This window comes from Macadamia integrifolia, chromosome 2 (genome assembly GCF_013358625.1).
Source record: "Macadamia integrifolia cultivar HAES 741 chromosome 2, SCU_Mint_v3, whole genome shotgun sequence".
NCBI lineage: Eukaryota > Viridiplantae > Streptophyta > Magnoliopsida > Proteales > Proteaceae > Macadamia > Macadamia integrifolia.
Window position 1 is genome coordinate 15894165 of NC_056558.1, and position 17458 is coordinate 15911622.

At 39.7% G+C, this 17458-nt stretch overlaps 3 protein-coding genes across 3 annotated transcripts; 1 reads left to right on the forward strand and 2 right to left on the reverse strand.

Moving 5' to 3' along the window:
* Positions 1–228: 228 nt before the first annotated feature.
* Positions 229–1743, reverse strand: LOC122063864 (TIR-only protein-like). Its single transcript, XM_042627561.1, has 3 exons — positions 1244–1743; positions 422–491; positions 229–309 (listed from the first exon to the last, which is right to left on the reverse strand). Exons 1-3 carry the CDS (start codon positions 1741–1743, stop codon positions 229–231), a joined length of 651 nt encoding a protein of 216 aa, XP_042483495.1.
* A 10639-nt stretch (positions 1744–12382) lies between these two features.
* Positions 12383–12712, reverse strand: LOC122063873 (TIR-only protein-like). Its single transcript, XM_042627568.1, has 2 exons — positions 12577–12712; positions 12383–12510 (listed from the first exon to the last, which is right to left on the reverse strand). The coding sequence occupies exons 1-2, from the start codon at positions 12710–12712 to the stop codon at positions 12383–12385; spliced, it is 264 nt and encodes an 87-aa protein (XP_042483502.1).
* Positions 12713–15312: 2600 nt separating this feature from the next.
* Positions 15313–15689, forward strand: LOC122063883 (TIR-only protein-like). The gene is made up of 2 exons (XM_042627576.1): positions 15313–15442; positions 15526–15689. The coding sequence occupies exons 1-2, from the start codon at positions 15313–15315 to the stop codon at positions 15687–15689; spliced, it is 294 nt and encodes a 97-aa protein (XP_042483510.1).
* Positions 15690–17458: the final 1769 nt, after the last annotated feature.

Here is a 17458-nt window from a genome sequence, read left to right on the forward strand (position 1 = left end):
GGAACCCTCTTCCTCAAAAAAGAATTTAAGAATAACGAACTTAAAGGTTTATATGTTCAAGTTTGGTCCGACATGAACCCGATAAGATCGAGTTGGACATAGGTTGAGTTTTGAAGGTCTAAGATTGATTGAAATTGTAAAGAACCTGACCCCCTCCAGTCTCCATGGAGTTCTTTATCTTGGGGCGCAAATGTGCAATGCAAGACAATCTCCATATGAAATACGAAATTACTTTATTAATTGATCATGTATTTCCATCTTTGTCCATTTGTTTACTACAACTCGTTTTTGTTTCACTTCCTTGTCAATCTGTAACAATTTGTTTGCTATTACATGAATGTAACAATTTTAATACATGGGAGGTCCGTTTCTACTTTCAATTGATGCCGCCGGTACCTATTTTCCTTTTGCAGTCGTGTACTTTTGCATCGAATTCCATCAACACTTCCACCACGCTGTCCGAAGCTCTTTTTAGTAGGTCCGACCAGTCCCTTTAAGACCATTAGAGAAATAATTTTCAAAAAATATATAAAATGTAAAGGTTAATTGATAATAAGGTTCTAACAAACCCCAAAGGTAATTAAGTTTAGGGGTGAAACAAAGTCGGGTTGGGTCAGGGTTTTAAAAAACCCAAACTCAATCCTAGGTCCTCAAAATTCAACCTAGGCCCAACCCAACCCTACCGGGTTTAGGTTCAGGCCTAACCGTGCTGGGTTCATACCAACCCAACCCGGCCCTAATTGACCCTGTCAAGGCTGGGTTGGGTTGGGTTGACCTTGGCTTCTGCAATGGTTGAATTAATTTTAATTGACCTGTTTTTGTTATTAATATCTTATATATTAAAATGTTATAGAAAAATGAAATACTAATAGGAGCCCTAAATTCGAATATAAGAATTCAAGGCTATATTTTGGACCTGGTTGGGTTGGGTCAGGCTCGGGTAATCTACCCTCAGGGTAAAAAAACTTGGCCAAAGTCCTATTCAGGTCAAAGCGGGTTAGGGTTGTCAGGACCAAACTTTCATCCCTAATCAAGTTTGCAAGGGATCTGCACCTAAGGAAACATGTGGTTCTAAGTTCGACTCTTCTTAACTCCTATAAGTTTACTTTTAGATTGAATGATTTTCATTTTTATAAAAAAAAAAAATCTCATTCAACCAAATATGACTCCAAAAAAATGTACTAATTAAACTGGAAGATGAAATAACATGAGAGTAGTAAAGGAGAACAATCGATGTCTCTACCCGTTGAAGGAATCAAAGGGAAAGCCCACCCTGCGCTTGGCCCGCTCAATCGCCAATTTAAACCTATGCAGCTCCTTGGCTGAATAACTTCCATCATCCACAAGCACAAGTTCAGAAGGCTTGACATCATAGAATATGGGAATCACCACCTTCTCATTCTCAATCAAGAGAGCCAATTCATGGAGACAAAAGTGAGAATCACAATAATGTGGAGAGAAGATGACGACCCCAACCTTACAGTCCCGTATAGCAGCTTCAATATTCTGTAAGAGCTCGTCGCCAGGCTTCATGCTCTTGTAATCTATGAAGGGATTAAGGTTCAGATGGACGAAACGATCGTAAAGCAATGCAGCGATGTTGCGTTTAGTGTCCATCCCTCTGTGGTTAATGAAGACATCACATAGCCCGGCAGGCTTGCGAGTTATTCTGCACGTACTTTTTTGTCTTCTGCTACCGAAAACCAGCTTACTACCCAACCACTTGGATAGGGAAAGATGCATCGCTATTGTAAACTTCAAAAGATTCAAATCTTCTATTGTTATGAACTACGGAGAGAGAAAAGAGAAGCTGAACAAGGTATCCATCGAGAGAGAAATATAACCCCGTGTAATCAATTTATAAAACCCCCTCCATCCAAAAATGATGCTGATTAGGTTTATGTGCGAGATTATTTTTGTACGCTCCTCATTCTGGCATTTAGAATCCATTAAAAGTCTTCTCGATGCTTGATGAACTTACTCAAACTTTTCTCAATCCTCCAATGTCCAAATGGATCACACTTTAGGACTTCTATCTCCTACTTCCGCCAATTGTTTTTTTTTTTTTTTTTGGGGTGGGGATTAAAAGATTCTTCTTCCGTCTTCACAGTTCACAGTTCACACTTCACACCCATTACTTGGTGCTGTGTGATCGTCACACGTCAATTTATTAATAGTTTAAGCTTTCTGGGACCCACTAACTTGGACGTGGCATGACAGAATGTCATTTGGTCAATATATAATTGGACAAATTAGCTTGGCACTGAGCCATCTGATGAAACAATATAGAAGATTATGTCCTCATTCTCGGACTCAGATCTTCGAAGCTAATTTTACTGATGTGAGCCCCACACACACAACCCATTGGCGCCCTCCAGAAATGTGAGAGAGAGAGAGAGAGATTAAGAACGAGGTATTGTGAAATGTCAATTGTCAAGTGTGAAAGCAATACTTTTTCACGCAGACTTGATGGAGCATTTCACATAGAGTTACAAAGTGGTGTAGATAGAATTTGTTGCAAATTACAGAGAGAGTAATAGAAAATAATTCATGAATCCATTTTCCACACCTTGATTGGTATGGCTTGGAAGATTCCTCCTACACATAGGAACTCTCTCCCTTACAAAACTGTGTGCCAAACTTGCATATGCAATGAACAGTCGAACAAGTTTTTCAGCCACTCCGGTGACAAAGGGTTGTCTGAAATGCACAGAGCTGATATGGAACATCATAAATGTCCATTAGAGAGGAACCCTCTGGATGAGTGATGATGGATATGTAGGGTATCCTTCTCCAGGTGCATCAGACATTGGCCAGATAAATAACAGCTTGAATTGTTCCTCAATAAACAAGGATGGAATAGAATAGATAGAAGTGTCAAGTGGCAGAGGCTATTAAACTGAGAATGAGGGCTGCATAGAGAATCAGATGCATTTGGGACTTGTCTTATATGGAAGAAACTAAAATTTTGATTCTGAAACCCTAATTCTTTCAAGTAAACAGACAGATGAAGCCAATGAAAATCAAACATAGTTCACCACCATAATTGTACAAACTCTCTGCAAAAATATCAAAACACATGTTTCTAGGTCCATGTTAGATCAAACACCAAGAAACATGAATAATAAAGAGACAATAGATCCGTATGACAGAGATTTAACGAGGTTCACACACCAGGGTGGTGTGCTACGTCCTCGGGCGAAGAAGAAGATGATTCACTATGCAGAAGAGAAATTACACCCTAGCAGCGGCGAGGAAAAAACTCGTCCTGAAATCCTAGCTGCGTGAAAATCCTAGAATACAATGACTTTCTCAACAAGCAACAATACATTATATATAGTCCAAATTGCGGGTCGACCCATCGGGTCGCTGTCGATCTGGTCGAACCATACCCCGCACCCCCATACGAGATCAGTGATGGGCTCCGGGCTTGGGCCTGTCGGCCCAACCCCTCTGCTTCCATCACAGATCTCAAAAAATTTCCCATTTGGGTCGCCACCAAAATATGTCGGATTGGGTCAATCTTCAAAACGGGTCAAGAATTTGAGACAAACTTAACAATCCACATTCTTTCTTTCTCAATCTGTAAAAAGATATATGAAATTAAAGGACAATAAGAGGGAGAAACCATGAAACAAGCAAACAACTCATCATCCAAAAATGTAGAAAGTTTAGCAGTTTTGCTTGGTGACATGCTAGACAGGATGATAATTCTTTAGTGGTCAAGGAGTATTCTGTTTTTTTAGTTTATGAAAACTATCAATACTTTGTCTGGCAGTGAATTTACCTTTGTCTTATTCATTTATTGATTATTGAACTTGCTACGAGCAGTAAACTCAGACGTCATTAGTTCGACTTCCACCAGGCATACCTTGGGCCACTCGCACGGGGTGTTTAGTGCTCTTCACTGCTTTCAGTGAAAGTTGAATGGTTATAATTCAACCTCAGTATGACTCGGTCCATGTGGTTGTGGGATTAGTATGAATTTGCGGGACTAGTCAGGCCGAAGGCCTAAATACCTATCATTAGCAAAAAAAAAAATTCAGGGATCTGATCATAGGTGAGGGCTTCCAATAAAATGTGAGTCACATGAAACCTTCAGCATAATTGGAAACAAGATCATGAAACAACTGCTTCTCTTACACTTCAACAACTTAACAGCTTCCTCAAGGAACAACTTGACAAGATCAAGGTAGCATAAAAAATATAAGTTAGGACCTTAGCTAGTATTCTACTGAAGTCAATGTAAAACTTCATGAGCCATCAAACTAACAGGCACCATTTCTGTTGAAAGTGGTGCAAGTCTAAATTGATATTTAGTGTCCATACTCCTCCAACCATATTTATTCAGCCTTTGGTTCTTGAATCGTTTTCAGCAGCATAGAGGTTTAGAAAGAATTATATTGCAGCCTTATGGGAGAGAGAATAGAGTAGCAGATTGAAAGAATTAACTCGTGGTTGATTGTGCACTTCTTTCTCAACTTCTCCTCGAGCATTTATGATGGGTATTTCTACTTGCTGCAAAGGATAGGAATTTGGATCCAATTTCTAAACAATCCAAATTTTGGATTTGGAGAAATCCTAGATTGGTTATTTCTTCTTTACGGGTCAAACATGGGAGATGATGGTTTTGATTCTTCCTTTGGATTAAATTTAGATTCGTCTAAATTGGGGATGGGGTTAAAGTTTGGCGTTTTTGGATTTGAATTGATGCTCTGAGAACCTATTTGTAGATTGGAAAATTTTGTTAGGATTTTTTTGCTAAATTGATTGAGGGCATTGAAGCTCTCTCTCTCTCTCTGTGGGAACCATCCCCCGCTGCAACTCTCCCCTTCGTCAGCTGCATAAGTTGGTAGAAAAACCAAAAGATGAGGGGTCCAATTTTTTCCCTCTGGGAAGAGACTGAAGTTGGAAATGGGGTATTCGAGTGTTTTAGTGCAAAGGTATAAGTGTATTTTTCATCCTTTGATTTATCACCATCAAAAGTATGGGGTACAATGTAATAATTAGTTTCTATGAGAGATGCTTATAATATTAAGGTAAATTGTAGAGGAGGCAACTATAATTATCCCCAAATGTAATAAATTTGCATTTCTCTATTTTCTCTATTTTCTCTGTCTGACTTGCTTTTAATCATGTGGCTCACAGATCAATTATTAGCTGAAAATGCTCTAACTTCCAAATACTCATTAGAGAGTTTGGATCAAGTTCTCGTACAAGAACCATTCTCATATAGTGTTTGATCTACACTTGAAATCCACTCAATCTCTTTCTTCTTATAATAGGCTGAGAGATTGAATGAATTCTAGATGTGGATTAGGCACTGAACTAGAATGGTTCTGTACGAAGACCTAATCTGAATTCCTCATTAGAGTGCATATACTCTTCTCCAGATTTCACATTGATATAATTGTTTCTGAAGCTTCGCCTATATTTAATTAAAATGAAAATAATGAACATTTAAAAATACATGAAAGATTATCACCTTCTATAACAACCAAATTTGTTGCACATGGAGAGCTCTGTATCTATTGATGCCGGTACCTATTTCCTTCTGCATCTAACACCATCAAGATTTCCATGACCCCGTCCAAAGCTCTGTTTAGCAGATCCGACCAATCCCTTGAAAACCCATTGGAAAAAACAATCGTCAAAATGGTTTAGAATCTCAGGAAATTCAAAACTTCAAATACTTGAAAAAAAAAAAAAAAAAAAAAACACCCAGATAAGGGAGTGAGACTATACTTGGTCCTCACCCGTTGCTGGACTCAAAAGGGAGGCCCACTCCCCCGCTTGGCGAGCTCATACGCCAATCTAAACCTGTGCAGCTCCTTGGCTGGATAGCTTCCATCGTCAACAAGCACAAGATATATGAGAGGGGTTGACATCATAGAAGATGGGAATGATCTTCTTTTCGTATTCTGTCATGAGAGCGAATTCATGGAGGCAGAAGTAAGAAGAGCAATAATTTGGAGAGAAGATGACCAACCCAACCTTACAGTCCTGTATGGCAGTTTCAATGTTGATGAAGATATCGTCGCCGGGCCACATATTATGGAAGTCCAAGAAAGGATGAGCTCTATGTGGACAAAACGATCGTAAAGCAAGGCAGCGATGTTGCACTTGGTGTCTACCCCTCGGTGGTTAATAAAGACATCACAGAGCCTTGCCCTGCGAATAATCCTGCTGCTTCTTATTTGCCTTGTGTTACCGAAAAGCTTGGATAGGGAAAGATGCATCGCTATTGTGATCTTCAAAAGATTCAATTGGTTTCTTTGGGGCTAGAACAAAAGATTTAGATATCGAGATGGTGCAATGGTCGATGAAGAAGAAGCAATAGAGGAGGAATAAAGCTTTGCGCTACATGTGCTTAAAGATTATATATACAAGTTTCGTTTGGAGAGGAAAGCTGCTGCTTGAATAGCTACGTAACCTGATGGTAACAGTCAAGGGAATGAAATCTTAGGAGCAGGTTTGAAAATACCCACCTAGAATGAATTTTTCTACTCCTACCCTTGAGATGCCATTCCCTTCATTGGTAACAAGGTTGCAGGCACTTGACTTGAATGAAAAATGGCTGCAACCCGGGTTGCAGCCAAGTACGTGGCAGCATCTCATTGGTCTATCTTCCATTAAAATTTTAATATTTTTTAACTCAACTTTAGAGGACGTTAAGAGTTTTGAGTCCACCGTCAATCAAGGAGAGATTTCCTATTTTACCCTTTTGCTTTGAAAAAAAAAATAAATAAATAATGAAGGAAACTTTGGGAACAAGATTCACCGCCTGTACACTTCTTCTTCTTCTTCTTCTTCTTCTTTGACGCAGGTGTGAAGACAATAGAGAATCGACAGTGCTTTACCCGATTAATTTGAGAAAAAAAAATATATATTGTTCCCAAGCAAACTTTGGGAACAAGTTCTTCTTCTTCTTCTTCTTTGACTCAAGTATGAAGACAATAGAGAATCGACGCCACTCTTTGCAACATTTGACTCAGGTCTAACTGTGTTTTCATTGTCGAGTTTCGAGGCCGTGCATCCCATAGTGCAATCCCAAATCTGGATAGCTTTGACTCGGGTATGTCTTCTTCTCCTTCAATTTCTTCATATTCCTGGCAATGTCCCACCTCCCCTGCCCAGTTTGAGACTACAATAGAGATTTCAGACATTGAACTTCACCCAATCTGCAAGAGTTCCAATCACGATTTGAAGAATCGGAACAGAATGGATCAGTATTGACCCTATTTTATCCCCTATCCGATCCTGATTCTTTGTACTTTTTTGTTTTTCCTTTGTGTTCCCCCCCCCCTCCCTTCTTTTTGTGAGAAACACAATGGAATAAGTGTAATAAATGGTCTTCTTTAAGAGTCTAACTAAAAGAACTCTGAAAACCCAAATTTTGGTCTGAATGCACATAATTTCTCTATTTATCCAATTGATCCCACCTAAGTTTGCTTAGCCCAAACCAATACTAACCTTCTTTTCTAACTTTCTATAGACTCGTACAGTGCGAGGTGTTGTAGTAAGTCAATGATTGAACAATGAGGACAACATGGTTAATTGAAGATTTTGCCAAAAGAGACCGATCAAAACCAACTGAATCAAATAGTCAAAGACTCCAACCAATAAAGGGTATTTTTCTTCAAGGTCAAGGTAAGGCTAATGCCCAATATGCATTTACTCAATATATTTTAATTGATCCTTACAAAATTTTGATATTATGTCATATCATCTAGAGTTTGTAATATAAATCATTGGAATTATAGGTTAATGGATGTTATAGAGAATATTTGCATCATTAATCAAGAAAATGATTGCCATCATGAAGAAACTACTTGTGAATGCCCAATGGAATCAAATAGTCCCGCAATACATGGTAAAAAAAATGATAGTGTACCAAAAATTGGCTTGAAGTTTGATTGTGAAGATAGTGCATATGAATTCTATAAGGAATATGGTCATCGAACTGGTTTTAGTGTTAGAAAATAGTACGTGAAGCGATCGACACAGGACTTGTGAAAATGAGAACTTTTTGCAGCTCAAAACAAGGTGAACAAGCAGCAGATAAAAGGCGGGAACATGCATTGTTTCATCAGGCAATCACAAGAATGGGTTGTTTAGAACATATGACTTGCCAAATTAAAAAAAAAAGGTTTGTTTGAAATTATTTCATTTAAAGAAGAACATAATCATGAGTTTACACCCTCACCAATGAAGCACATGTTAAGATAAAAAAGAAAGATTACACTTGCCCAAGCAGCTGTTGTAGATGATGCAGAGAAATCTAGGATACCCATCAAATCAACTATTGATTTATTGAGTATGCAAGTTGGAGGCCGTGAAAATCTTAGATTTTTGGATGTTGATTATAGAAATTATGTATATTCGAAGAGGAGGATGGCACTACAAAAAGGAGATGGTCGTGCCGTTTTTGAATATTTTATAAAATTCAATTAGAGGATCCTTCTTATTTTTATTCAATACAACTTGATGATGATCATCATATCATGAACATTTTTTGGGCAAATGCTAGATCAGTGATTGATTATGGATACTTTGGAGATGCTGTATGTTTTGACACAACTGATCGAACAAATGCATATGGTCGGCCTTTTGCTTCATTTCTTGGGGTTAATCACCATAGACAAACAATTATCTTTGGTGCAGCATTTACTTTATGATGAAACTGCAGAATGGTTTGAGTGGTTTTTTGAGATTTTTCTTAGTGCAATGTCTAGTAAACAACCAGAAATGATACTTACAGATCAATGCGATGCAATGGTTAAGTCAACATCAAAGGTTTTTTTCTAACTCACATCACCATTTATGTGTTTGGCATAGTAACCAAAGTTGCATTAAAATCCCTAATAATAGCCCAAGGGATTAAAGGCTGGGGGAGATCGGCCACTAGATTCAACCACAGATCCCTTCTTCCTACTCTGAAGCTGCTGGCATGAATGAAAGAAATTTGAAACCATTTCGATTCCCACTTGATGGAGATTGAAATGTGCTACTCTGACTCAGAGACAACAGTTGGGGTGTTCAAATTTCTCATCCATAAAATCCACAAATTAGAGGGATTCCCTGCTCTGCAATTGTGAATGAAAGAACTATTGAATCCCAGTTTATTAAAAAATAAGTTTGGAAAATCACTTACTTCAATCATCGGCTCCGCTATACATATGATGTCCGGCGCTCTATCCTTAATAAAGTGACGTAAGGCATTCCTACCTGCCGCCTTCTTAATTCCTCTAATATTCCAGAAGAAGACCTTCATGGGCAGTAACATGGAGGTGGAGTGGTGAGCAGAAACATCATTCTGCTCCTTCTCAGAAGATTGCTTTCCAAGTCTATCGGACTCTTCAACACACTGCATGATCATATCTATTTCTTCCACTTCCTTGTGATGAATAACTAGCCGGCCTTCCACCAGACACGATTGAGAGAGCTCTGTCACATTATTCTCAGCCCCCTCCCAAACTTGGCCCCTGCCACTCTTTCCCCCTCTGCCACCACGACCGCCTGATTTGTAATTAATTTTATGCCATGGTCGTAGAGCACGCATCATGTGAGAGTCCCCCATCTGTGTCTGAGCTTCCCTGACCGGTAAACCACCCTCCCTGTGATCGCTCTCCTCGCCTGAGGCCTGCGATTCATTCTCAGACGGACTAGAGGACTTGGTCGACCCAAGGTCTTCCACGTCCAGTGTGTTATCCACCCTCTGTGCTCTAGCACCCATCGGGTCCTTTGTAGCCACCTCATTGTTAGGAATATTCTTAGTTTAGAAACATTCTTCTCAATTTAAATCCACCACTAAATCTTGGCAAATATGGGAACTATCCACGTGAAGATTTTGGAAAATATGGGAACTATTCCCATTTACCGCAGCTACCATTTTGGTAGGAGTCCGATGATCACCTACCTTTTGTGAGGGATTTTCTTCCTTGCCAGCGTCCTGGCCGCCGCCGACCTGGTGAGAAGCCTGCTGAACAGCAGCTTTCCCCACCATCTTTCCTCTGCATTGGTTAGCATAATGTCCCAGCTTTTTTGCACGAGAAGCATCTAACCATATCGTCTTCGTACATGATTCGCTGATTGAACCAGAATAACGTCTCCTTTCCTGGATGTCTTTGTTCTACTTGCATCTCCTCAACTCTGACTCCATTGAGCTCCATCTCAACGAGGACTCTTGTATAATTTCCCATCGTTGCATTTAAGGTTTTATTGTCCAGAGTGACAGGCCTTCTTGCTACCTTCGCCATGGTCAATAGAATTTTCTCATGCCAATACTCCATGGGAAGCTCAGGGAATCGAATCCAAACGAGCTTGGTGTCAGAGTAATTGCCATTAATATTAAACTCTGGACACCATCTCTGGAAACGAATAATTTGTCCCCCTACTTTGATCGGGCCTCCTCCGTATTGAGGCCATATCTCCCTCCATCTCAAAACGAAATAGGATAAAACCCTTCCCTAGGGGAGCAAGATTCACTTTCCCCTTCAGCTTCCATGCAGCTAACACCTCGCTCCTTATATCGTCCATAGAAACATACCTGAAGTTTACTTTGCCTATCAGCGCAAAGGAGAAGGTCTCCAGTTTCTCTTCATACGCTTCCTGTGAAATCACTACCCTCGTTAGAGATCCGACGCGAATCGGATTTGGGAGATCCTCCACGTCTGGGAGAGTCTTCTTTGTCACCGTAGCATAGGATTTGCATGCTTGCCGATCTGCAGGCCGTCTATCTTCATTGTTTCTCTCACCCTCTCTCGAATCCCCTTGCTCCGCCACGGTACCAGGCACCACATCAGGAGTGGAGGGGCACGCAGGGCGCAAGAAGTCCGTGATTAGTCGTTGTTTGCCTCTGTCCGGTGGGCGGCCATTGTTCCTTTCCCCCTCCGTGTAGGTCGCATGATCTCCTTCTAACTCAGCCATCGTGCCCTTCTTTCTTTTCATTTTAGACAACTATCAGTCAAAGGGAGATTAGAACGGATCATCTTCGTCTTCTTTCGTCTCGTCTTTACAATTTTCCCTCTTCTCTCCTTGCCATCTTTCACCCAATCAAAATTACAGACTGTGGGATGATAAGATCGGCAACCTCCTATACCCTCTCTCAACTTTCCTAATATTAATGCTTTCCTCACTCTTCCTGACTAGCCCCCATTGATGAAAAGTTTCATGCAACCCATTCCCTTCAAAATTTAAAGGGAAATGGACTGAAGGCTCGGTTTGTACCTTCTTCTTTTTATTTTTTACCGAGTTTTCCCACACCCCACAATCAAAGGAGAATCCTTGATTGAAGGTTTCGACCAGGTAGTACAGGGAAGGTATCTATCATACAATGGTGAGAGGACTTTACGATCAGAAATAGATATTTATGACCATTGATGATTGTAGAGTCCTTTAATTATTTATTTATTTTCTTTAGTAAACGAAGTAGAGCAGTCCTGCGTGCTGCAACAGTGCTCCTCTTATGCCCTGCAGTTTTTGTGCCATTTCACTTTTTAATAAACATTTTTTTGACTACATATTTTGGCAAAAGTTTTTCTAGCCGGCATCTCAGCTAACCGTATTGGTGGTCGGAAGTAATTTCATCTGTGCTATATATATATATATATATATATTCCAAAGAGACCAAGATGTAGAAGTATTATGTTTCTAACGACAAACCTCTTAAGAAGTAAGGTGGGATACATCTTGTCCCTACTAAAGACAACTCTTCTTGTTCTTGAAAACAACCTGAAGTTAAAGTGAATCTAAGGATTCTCCTACTAACCTTGCACAAATTGCTGTAAACCCACTAGAGGTTAAGCAAATATAAGGAAAAAAAGTTTAACCTACAATCAACTGTTAACAACAAATCGTTTCATCTCTAGGGTTTTTTTTCTTCCCCACATCAACTAAATACCACCATAGTGGATAACTGATATAATTGTTGCTGAAGCTTTGCCTATATTCAATAACCTAATTTTATTTGTTTAATTAAAATGAAAATGGTGAACATTTGAAAGTACATGAAAGCAAATTAAGCGTAAATTTGGTTATTATCAACTTCTCTAAATAATATATAACAACCAAAATTTTTGTACATGAAGATGGAGTTCTGCTTCTATTGATGCCGGTACCTTCTTCCCTCTGCATCTAACTCCATCAAGATTTCCACTAAGCCGTCCGAAGCTCTTTTTAGCAGATCCGACCAATCCTTTGATGACCCATTGGAGAAAACAATCGTCAAAATGGATTAAAATCTAAGGAAATTCAAAACTTGGAAAAAAAAAAATGGAATCACTCAGAGAAGGGAGGGAGAAAATAGAGCACATGTTTTACTATACTTGGTCCTTACCCGTTGCTGGAATCAAAAAGGAGGCCCACCCTGCGCTTGGCCTGCTCAAGCGCCAAATCTAAACCTGTGCAGCTCCTTGGCCGGATAGCTTCCATTGTCAACAAGCACAAGATCAGATGGGTTGACATCATAGAAGATGGGAATGATCTTCTTCTGGTATTCTGTCATGAGAGCTAATTCATGGAGGCAGAAGTAAGAAGAGCACTAATTTGGAGAGAAGATGACAACCCCAACCTTACAGTCTCGTATAACAGCTTCAATATTCTCTAAGAGCTTATCCCCAGGGTTCATGGTCTTGTAGTCCAAGAATGGGTGGAGCTTTAGATGGACGAAACGATCGTAAAGCAATGCAGCGATGTTGCGCTTGGTGTCCATCCCTCTGTGGCTAATGAAGACGTCACAGAGCCTGGTGGGCCTGCGAGTTGTCCTGCAGGTGGTGCTTGTTTGCTTTCTGCTAACGAAAATATTGGTACCCAAGCACTTGGATAGGACACGATACATGGTAAGTTTCAAAATTCAATAGACAGAGATGGTGCAATGGTCGATGAAGAAGAAGCAACACAGGAAGAAAGCTTTGTTTTCTGCCATTCTTAAGGTTGTAGATTTGAGTTCATAAGACTTTGGCTTCTACTCCTGCCGCATCTGCTGCTGTTATTGCTCGTTCCATGGAAAAGTTAATGATTGTTTCTAACTACAAAAAAAAATGATTCATTCAACGACGAAAACTTTAAACAGTTTTTAGAAACATTTAAAACCAACTTGCACTACCTAGCCAAACACAATGGGTGGACACACCTTTCTCATACAAAAGTAGTTTGGATTTTTATTATTATTATTATTATTATTATTATTATTATTTATTATTATTATTATTATTATTTTAAATCATTTAAAACCAACATGATTCTTCCTAGACAAACACACTTACAGTGTCCAGATCCTCTCGTGAAACATAACCTCTTGCAATAATCTCATGCCATCCACTAGGTTTAGGTCTGAGTTGGGAGGGAAAAGGTTTAGGAGAGGTTACCTTTTTGGGTATTAATATATATTTTTAAGAAAAGAGTTTAGTGGGCTTAGTGGTTTTAAATGATTTTAAAAGGAAATAAAATTCAAATACTACCTTTGTATGAGAACAGTAGTCTATGAAGTATGGAGGCCAGATCCTCTCGTGGATCATGACCTCCTGCAACAATCTCATACCATATATTGGGTGTGGGAAGGGAGGGAGAAGGGTTAGGAGAGGTTACTTCTTAAACGACTAATTGATATTATAATTTATGGGAGAGGGATAGGTATGTTGCCAGTATACAATATGCTAGCGGACAATACCAATCGGAGTAAGAGTGTCATTTTAAAAGGGGAAGAGAGAATTAGACACAATGGAAGCTAGTTTACGATATACTGGTAGCATACCTTACCTTTTTCCATAATTTATACTTGATTAATTAGATTCATATCTTATTTAAAAAAGAAAAGAAAAGAAAAGAAAATTAGATGCATTTACATTAAAGGATCATAGGGTCCATTTTAACAAAGATCTACAAGTGGGTGGGGGATTTAAACTTGTTAAACCAGCAAGCTGTATCTACTCCAAACGCAACCCATGATGAACCTTTTGACTGGCCATTTACCGAATTTTCTTACATGGTGGCGAGAGTGTTGAGGCCTAGCTAAGATGGAAGTTTTATGGATGCACAATCTCAAGCAGGATGGGCCACTGTTATATTTGTTCATAGTGATTGCATCATGGTTCCATAGTTTTATTATCTGGTCCGGGTTGGTGCGGTTTCAGTCTGGTTCCACCGGTTTCGGTGTGACTTTGGAACTAATCAAAATCGTCCCATTAAGGATTTATCGGTTTTGGTCCGGTGTCAGCTTCGGTGCGGTTTGGGTTCCGGTTGGTACCGATTTGGATTTATCAGGTTCATTTTGTTTTGGATCGGTTTTTTAAACCGTTATGGAGCCATTAGCTTGGGCACTTGGGCTTGGGCACTTGGGCACTTGGGTTTTGACAGGTTGAAGTTGAATAGTTGATAAACATTGGGCTTGGGCACTTGGGCTAGTGTTGGTCCGGTTGGACCCTTGGGCTTCGCCCACTTGAGTGTTGGCCCACTTAGGTTAGTGAGTTTTAAGTTCGGTTTTATCTCGGGTCGATTTGGATCGGTTTCAGTTTCGGTGCATATTTCTGGCATTTCTGGTGGCCCAATGGTCTAACCCGAATCGAACCGAGACCGGATTCAATTTAAAATACAAACCAAAACCGGCCCAATAAGCCACCAGTTCGATTCGGATCGGGCTTAATCAGTTCGGTCCGATCAGGTTTAACTGGTCCGGTTTAGATATTGACACCCCTAACAGATATTATTTTTATGAAAAAAAAAAAAAAGCATCCTTGTAACCCAGTCTTATGCCCAAACACAGAAAGGATAAAGTGACTACCCCATCACTTGCTTAAAAAAACACCACCCATCCTTGCGGAAGAAAAAAAAAATACCCCAATTAATGTCCCATGTGTGCCCTCATTGCCCCACATTGGTATAAGACCGTGCAATCACATGGTGCATCATTTTCCTTATATTTTTATACTTGACTAGCTGCAATATAAAGGCACGAAGAGCACATCGAGTCATTCTGTCAGTTGCAGCTAATATCTAGGTCACCGCATCCGCTTGATGTCAAAAAGGCCTTTCTGCTTCAAGAAAGCTTCCACAAATAGATTTATAATATGATGAGCCTTCCACCAGGTTCTCAAGTTCAAGTGGAGGAAAAGAAAGTTTGCAGGTAAAAAAAATGTGATATATGGTTTCAAGCAGTCTCCCTAGACTTGTTTTATCGAAGTGAAAAGGGAGATGTATCGTTCCCTATCTAAGTGCTTGGGAGGCAAGATTTTCGGTAGCAGAAGGCAAACAAGCACCAGCTGCAGGGTAACTCACAGGCCCAGGCTCTGTGACGTCTTCATTAACCACCGAGGGATGGACACTAAGCGCAATATCGCTGTGTTGCTTTACGATCGTTTTGTCCAGCTAGAGCTCCACCCCTTCCTGGATTACAGGAGCATGAAACCTGGCGACGAGCTCTTGGTGAATATTGAAACTGTCATAAGTGAGTGTAAGGTTGGGGTGGCCATCTTTTCTCCAAATTATTGCACTTCTTACTTCTCTCCATGAATTGGCTCTCATGACAAGAGTACCAGAAAAAGATCATTCCCATCTTCTATGATGTCAACCCCTCTGATCTTGTGCCTGTTGATGATGGAAGCTATCCAGCCAAGGAGCTACAAAGGTTTAGATTGGCGCTTGAGCATGCCAAGCGTAGATTGGGTCTCCCTTTTGATCCGTCTAACGGGTAAAGATCAAGTACATCAAACACGCTTCTATTATGCATATTCATTTTTTTCATAATGTGTTTTAAACAGATTTACCTGTACCATTACACCGATATAGAATTTGGTACGTATCAGTATTGGCCTCTACAGCTCTACCTCGGCCGATTCAACAGGTGCTCTCTTCTCTGTCTCCCTGCAATTTGTCTGGGACGATTGATAGCGAAAGCGGATCGAGTCCTTGTACGAGAATCATTTTTGTACGGGGCTGACTCGCACAGATGGAATTCACCTAACAACCAACTCTATGATGGATTAGTCCATACGAAAATGATTCTCATACGAGGGAATGTGATGCACACTCCTCTTCTCTTTGTGCCATATGAACATTTTTTTTTTTTGTTTAATAAATTTTTTAGTAAATCTGGTCTCTGCTTGATTCATTTTTATCTTTTTCATGTTTTAAAGCTAAGAATTTCCTGAGATTTTGAACCATTCTGATTGTTTTCTACAATGGGTTTTCAAGGGATTGATCGGATCTGCTAAAAGAGCTTCGGACAGCGTTGTGGAAAGCTTGATGGAGTTAGATGCAGAAGAGAAAAAGTGCCACCGTCAATAGAAAGTGGAATCAAACAGACCCTTGCATGCATGTATAAAGAGTAGCGGTTGCCAATAACAAAATTCACACTTAATTTGCAACGAAAAAAAAAAAAAGCACACTTAATTTGGTTCCATGTACTTCCAAATGTTCATGGCACTTTTTTTTAAGTTAAATAAACAAAATAGATTCATTAATCATAATAGAAACAGAGATAACAAGTTAACAATGACAAAAAAAAAAAAGATCCCCTGCGAGGGTACGGGGTGTGCCATACATAGCCCCTACAAAATGATTAGTCCACCCCTTATGAAAAATAAAAATCCCACCCTTATGGATACTTCCATAACAACCTTTTTATTAGCCTCTATACTGGTGGATGAGTTATGCTCCCAAACAAAAACTCGGCCCTAAAAAATAGTCATTTTCACAGCCCATTCTGATGAGAGCTTTTTCATTGTGTCAAATGCAACAGTCTGTTTTGATGAAACTATCTTCATTGTGTCAAACGCACACCTGACCACTAGCCGGGCGGTTTTTAGAGTGCTTGATGGAATACCTGCCTGAGGATTGGTCTCTTGATCAACTCCTCTCAAGTACTGTATCGGTGCTTGGTTTGCACCAATTCTCTTGCTTTCCAAGAAATGCAGCTTTGACCGGGGGTTAACTCCTCTATAGGTCTGCCCTTCACCTTGTACCCAAGAGAGAGAGAGAGAAAAAAAAAAAAAAAAAACCTTAATTGTGCAAGAGAAAGTATTGATACTTAAACAACAAAAATAGAATACTATTTGACTATTTAAGACATTTGCAGAATTCAATTCAATTCAATATAGAATACTATAAGACCTTGCAACTACTAGCTCTTGCTGTGTGGATCTGTTGAGAAATCCATTACTCATGCATTATTTTATTGTTTCCATTCTGCGGAGTGTTGGTATGCGTTTCCAATTCGATTATCTCTGTCAAGTGAATTTTAACTCGTTCACAAAGAGGTTTAATTTTTTTAACTCAAAATCCAAGACCTACCCCTAATTGGAAGGATTTTACTATCATTTGGACTGCCCTTTTCTGTTAGATATGGGGCAATCTCAACCACCTCAACCCTTGTTGGACCTCTACTTTAAGAGTTGTTGATTCTTAAGGGGTGGATAAGCGGATTGTGGCAAGGCCCTCAGATCTAAGCTCTACTAGGGCTCCT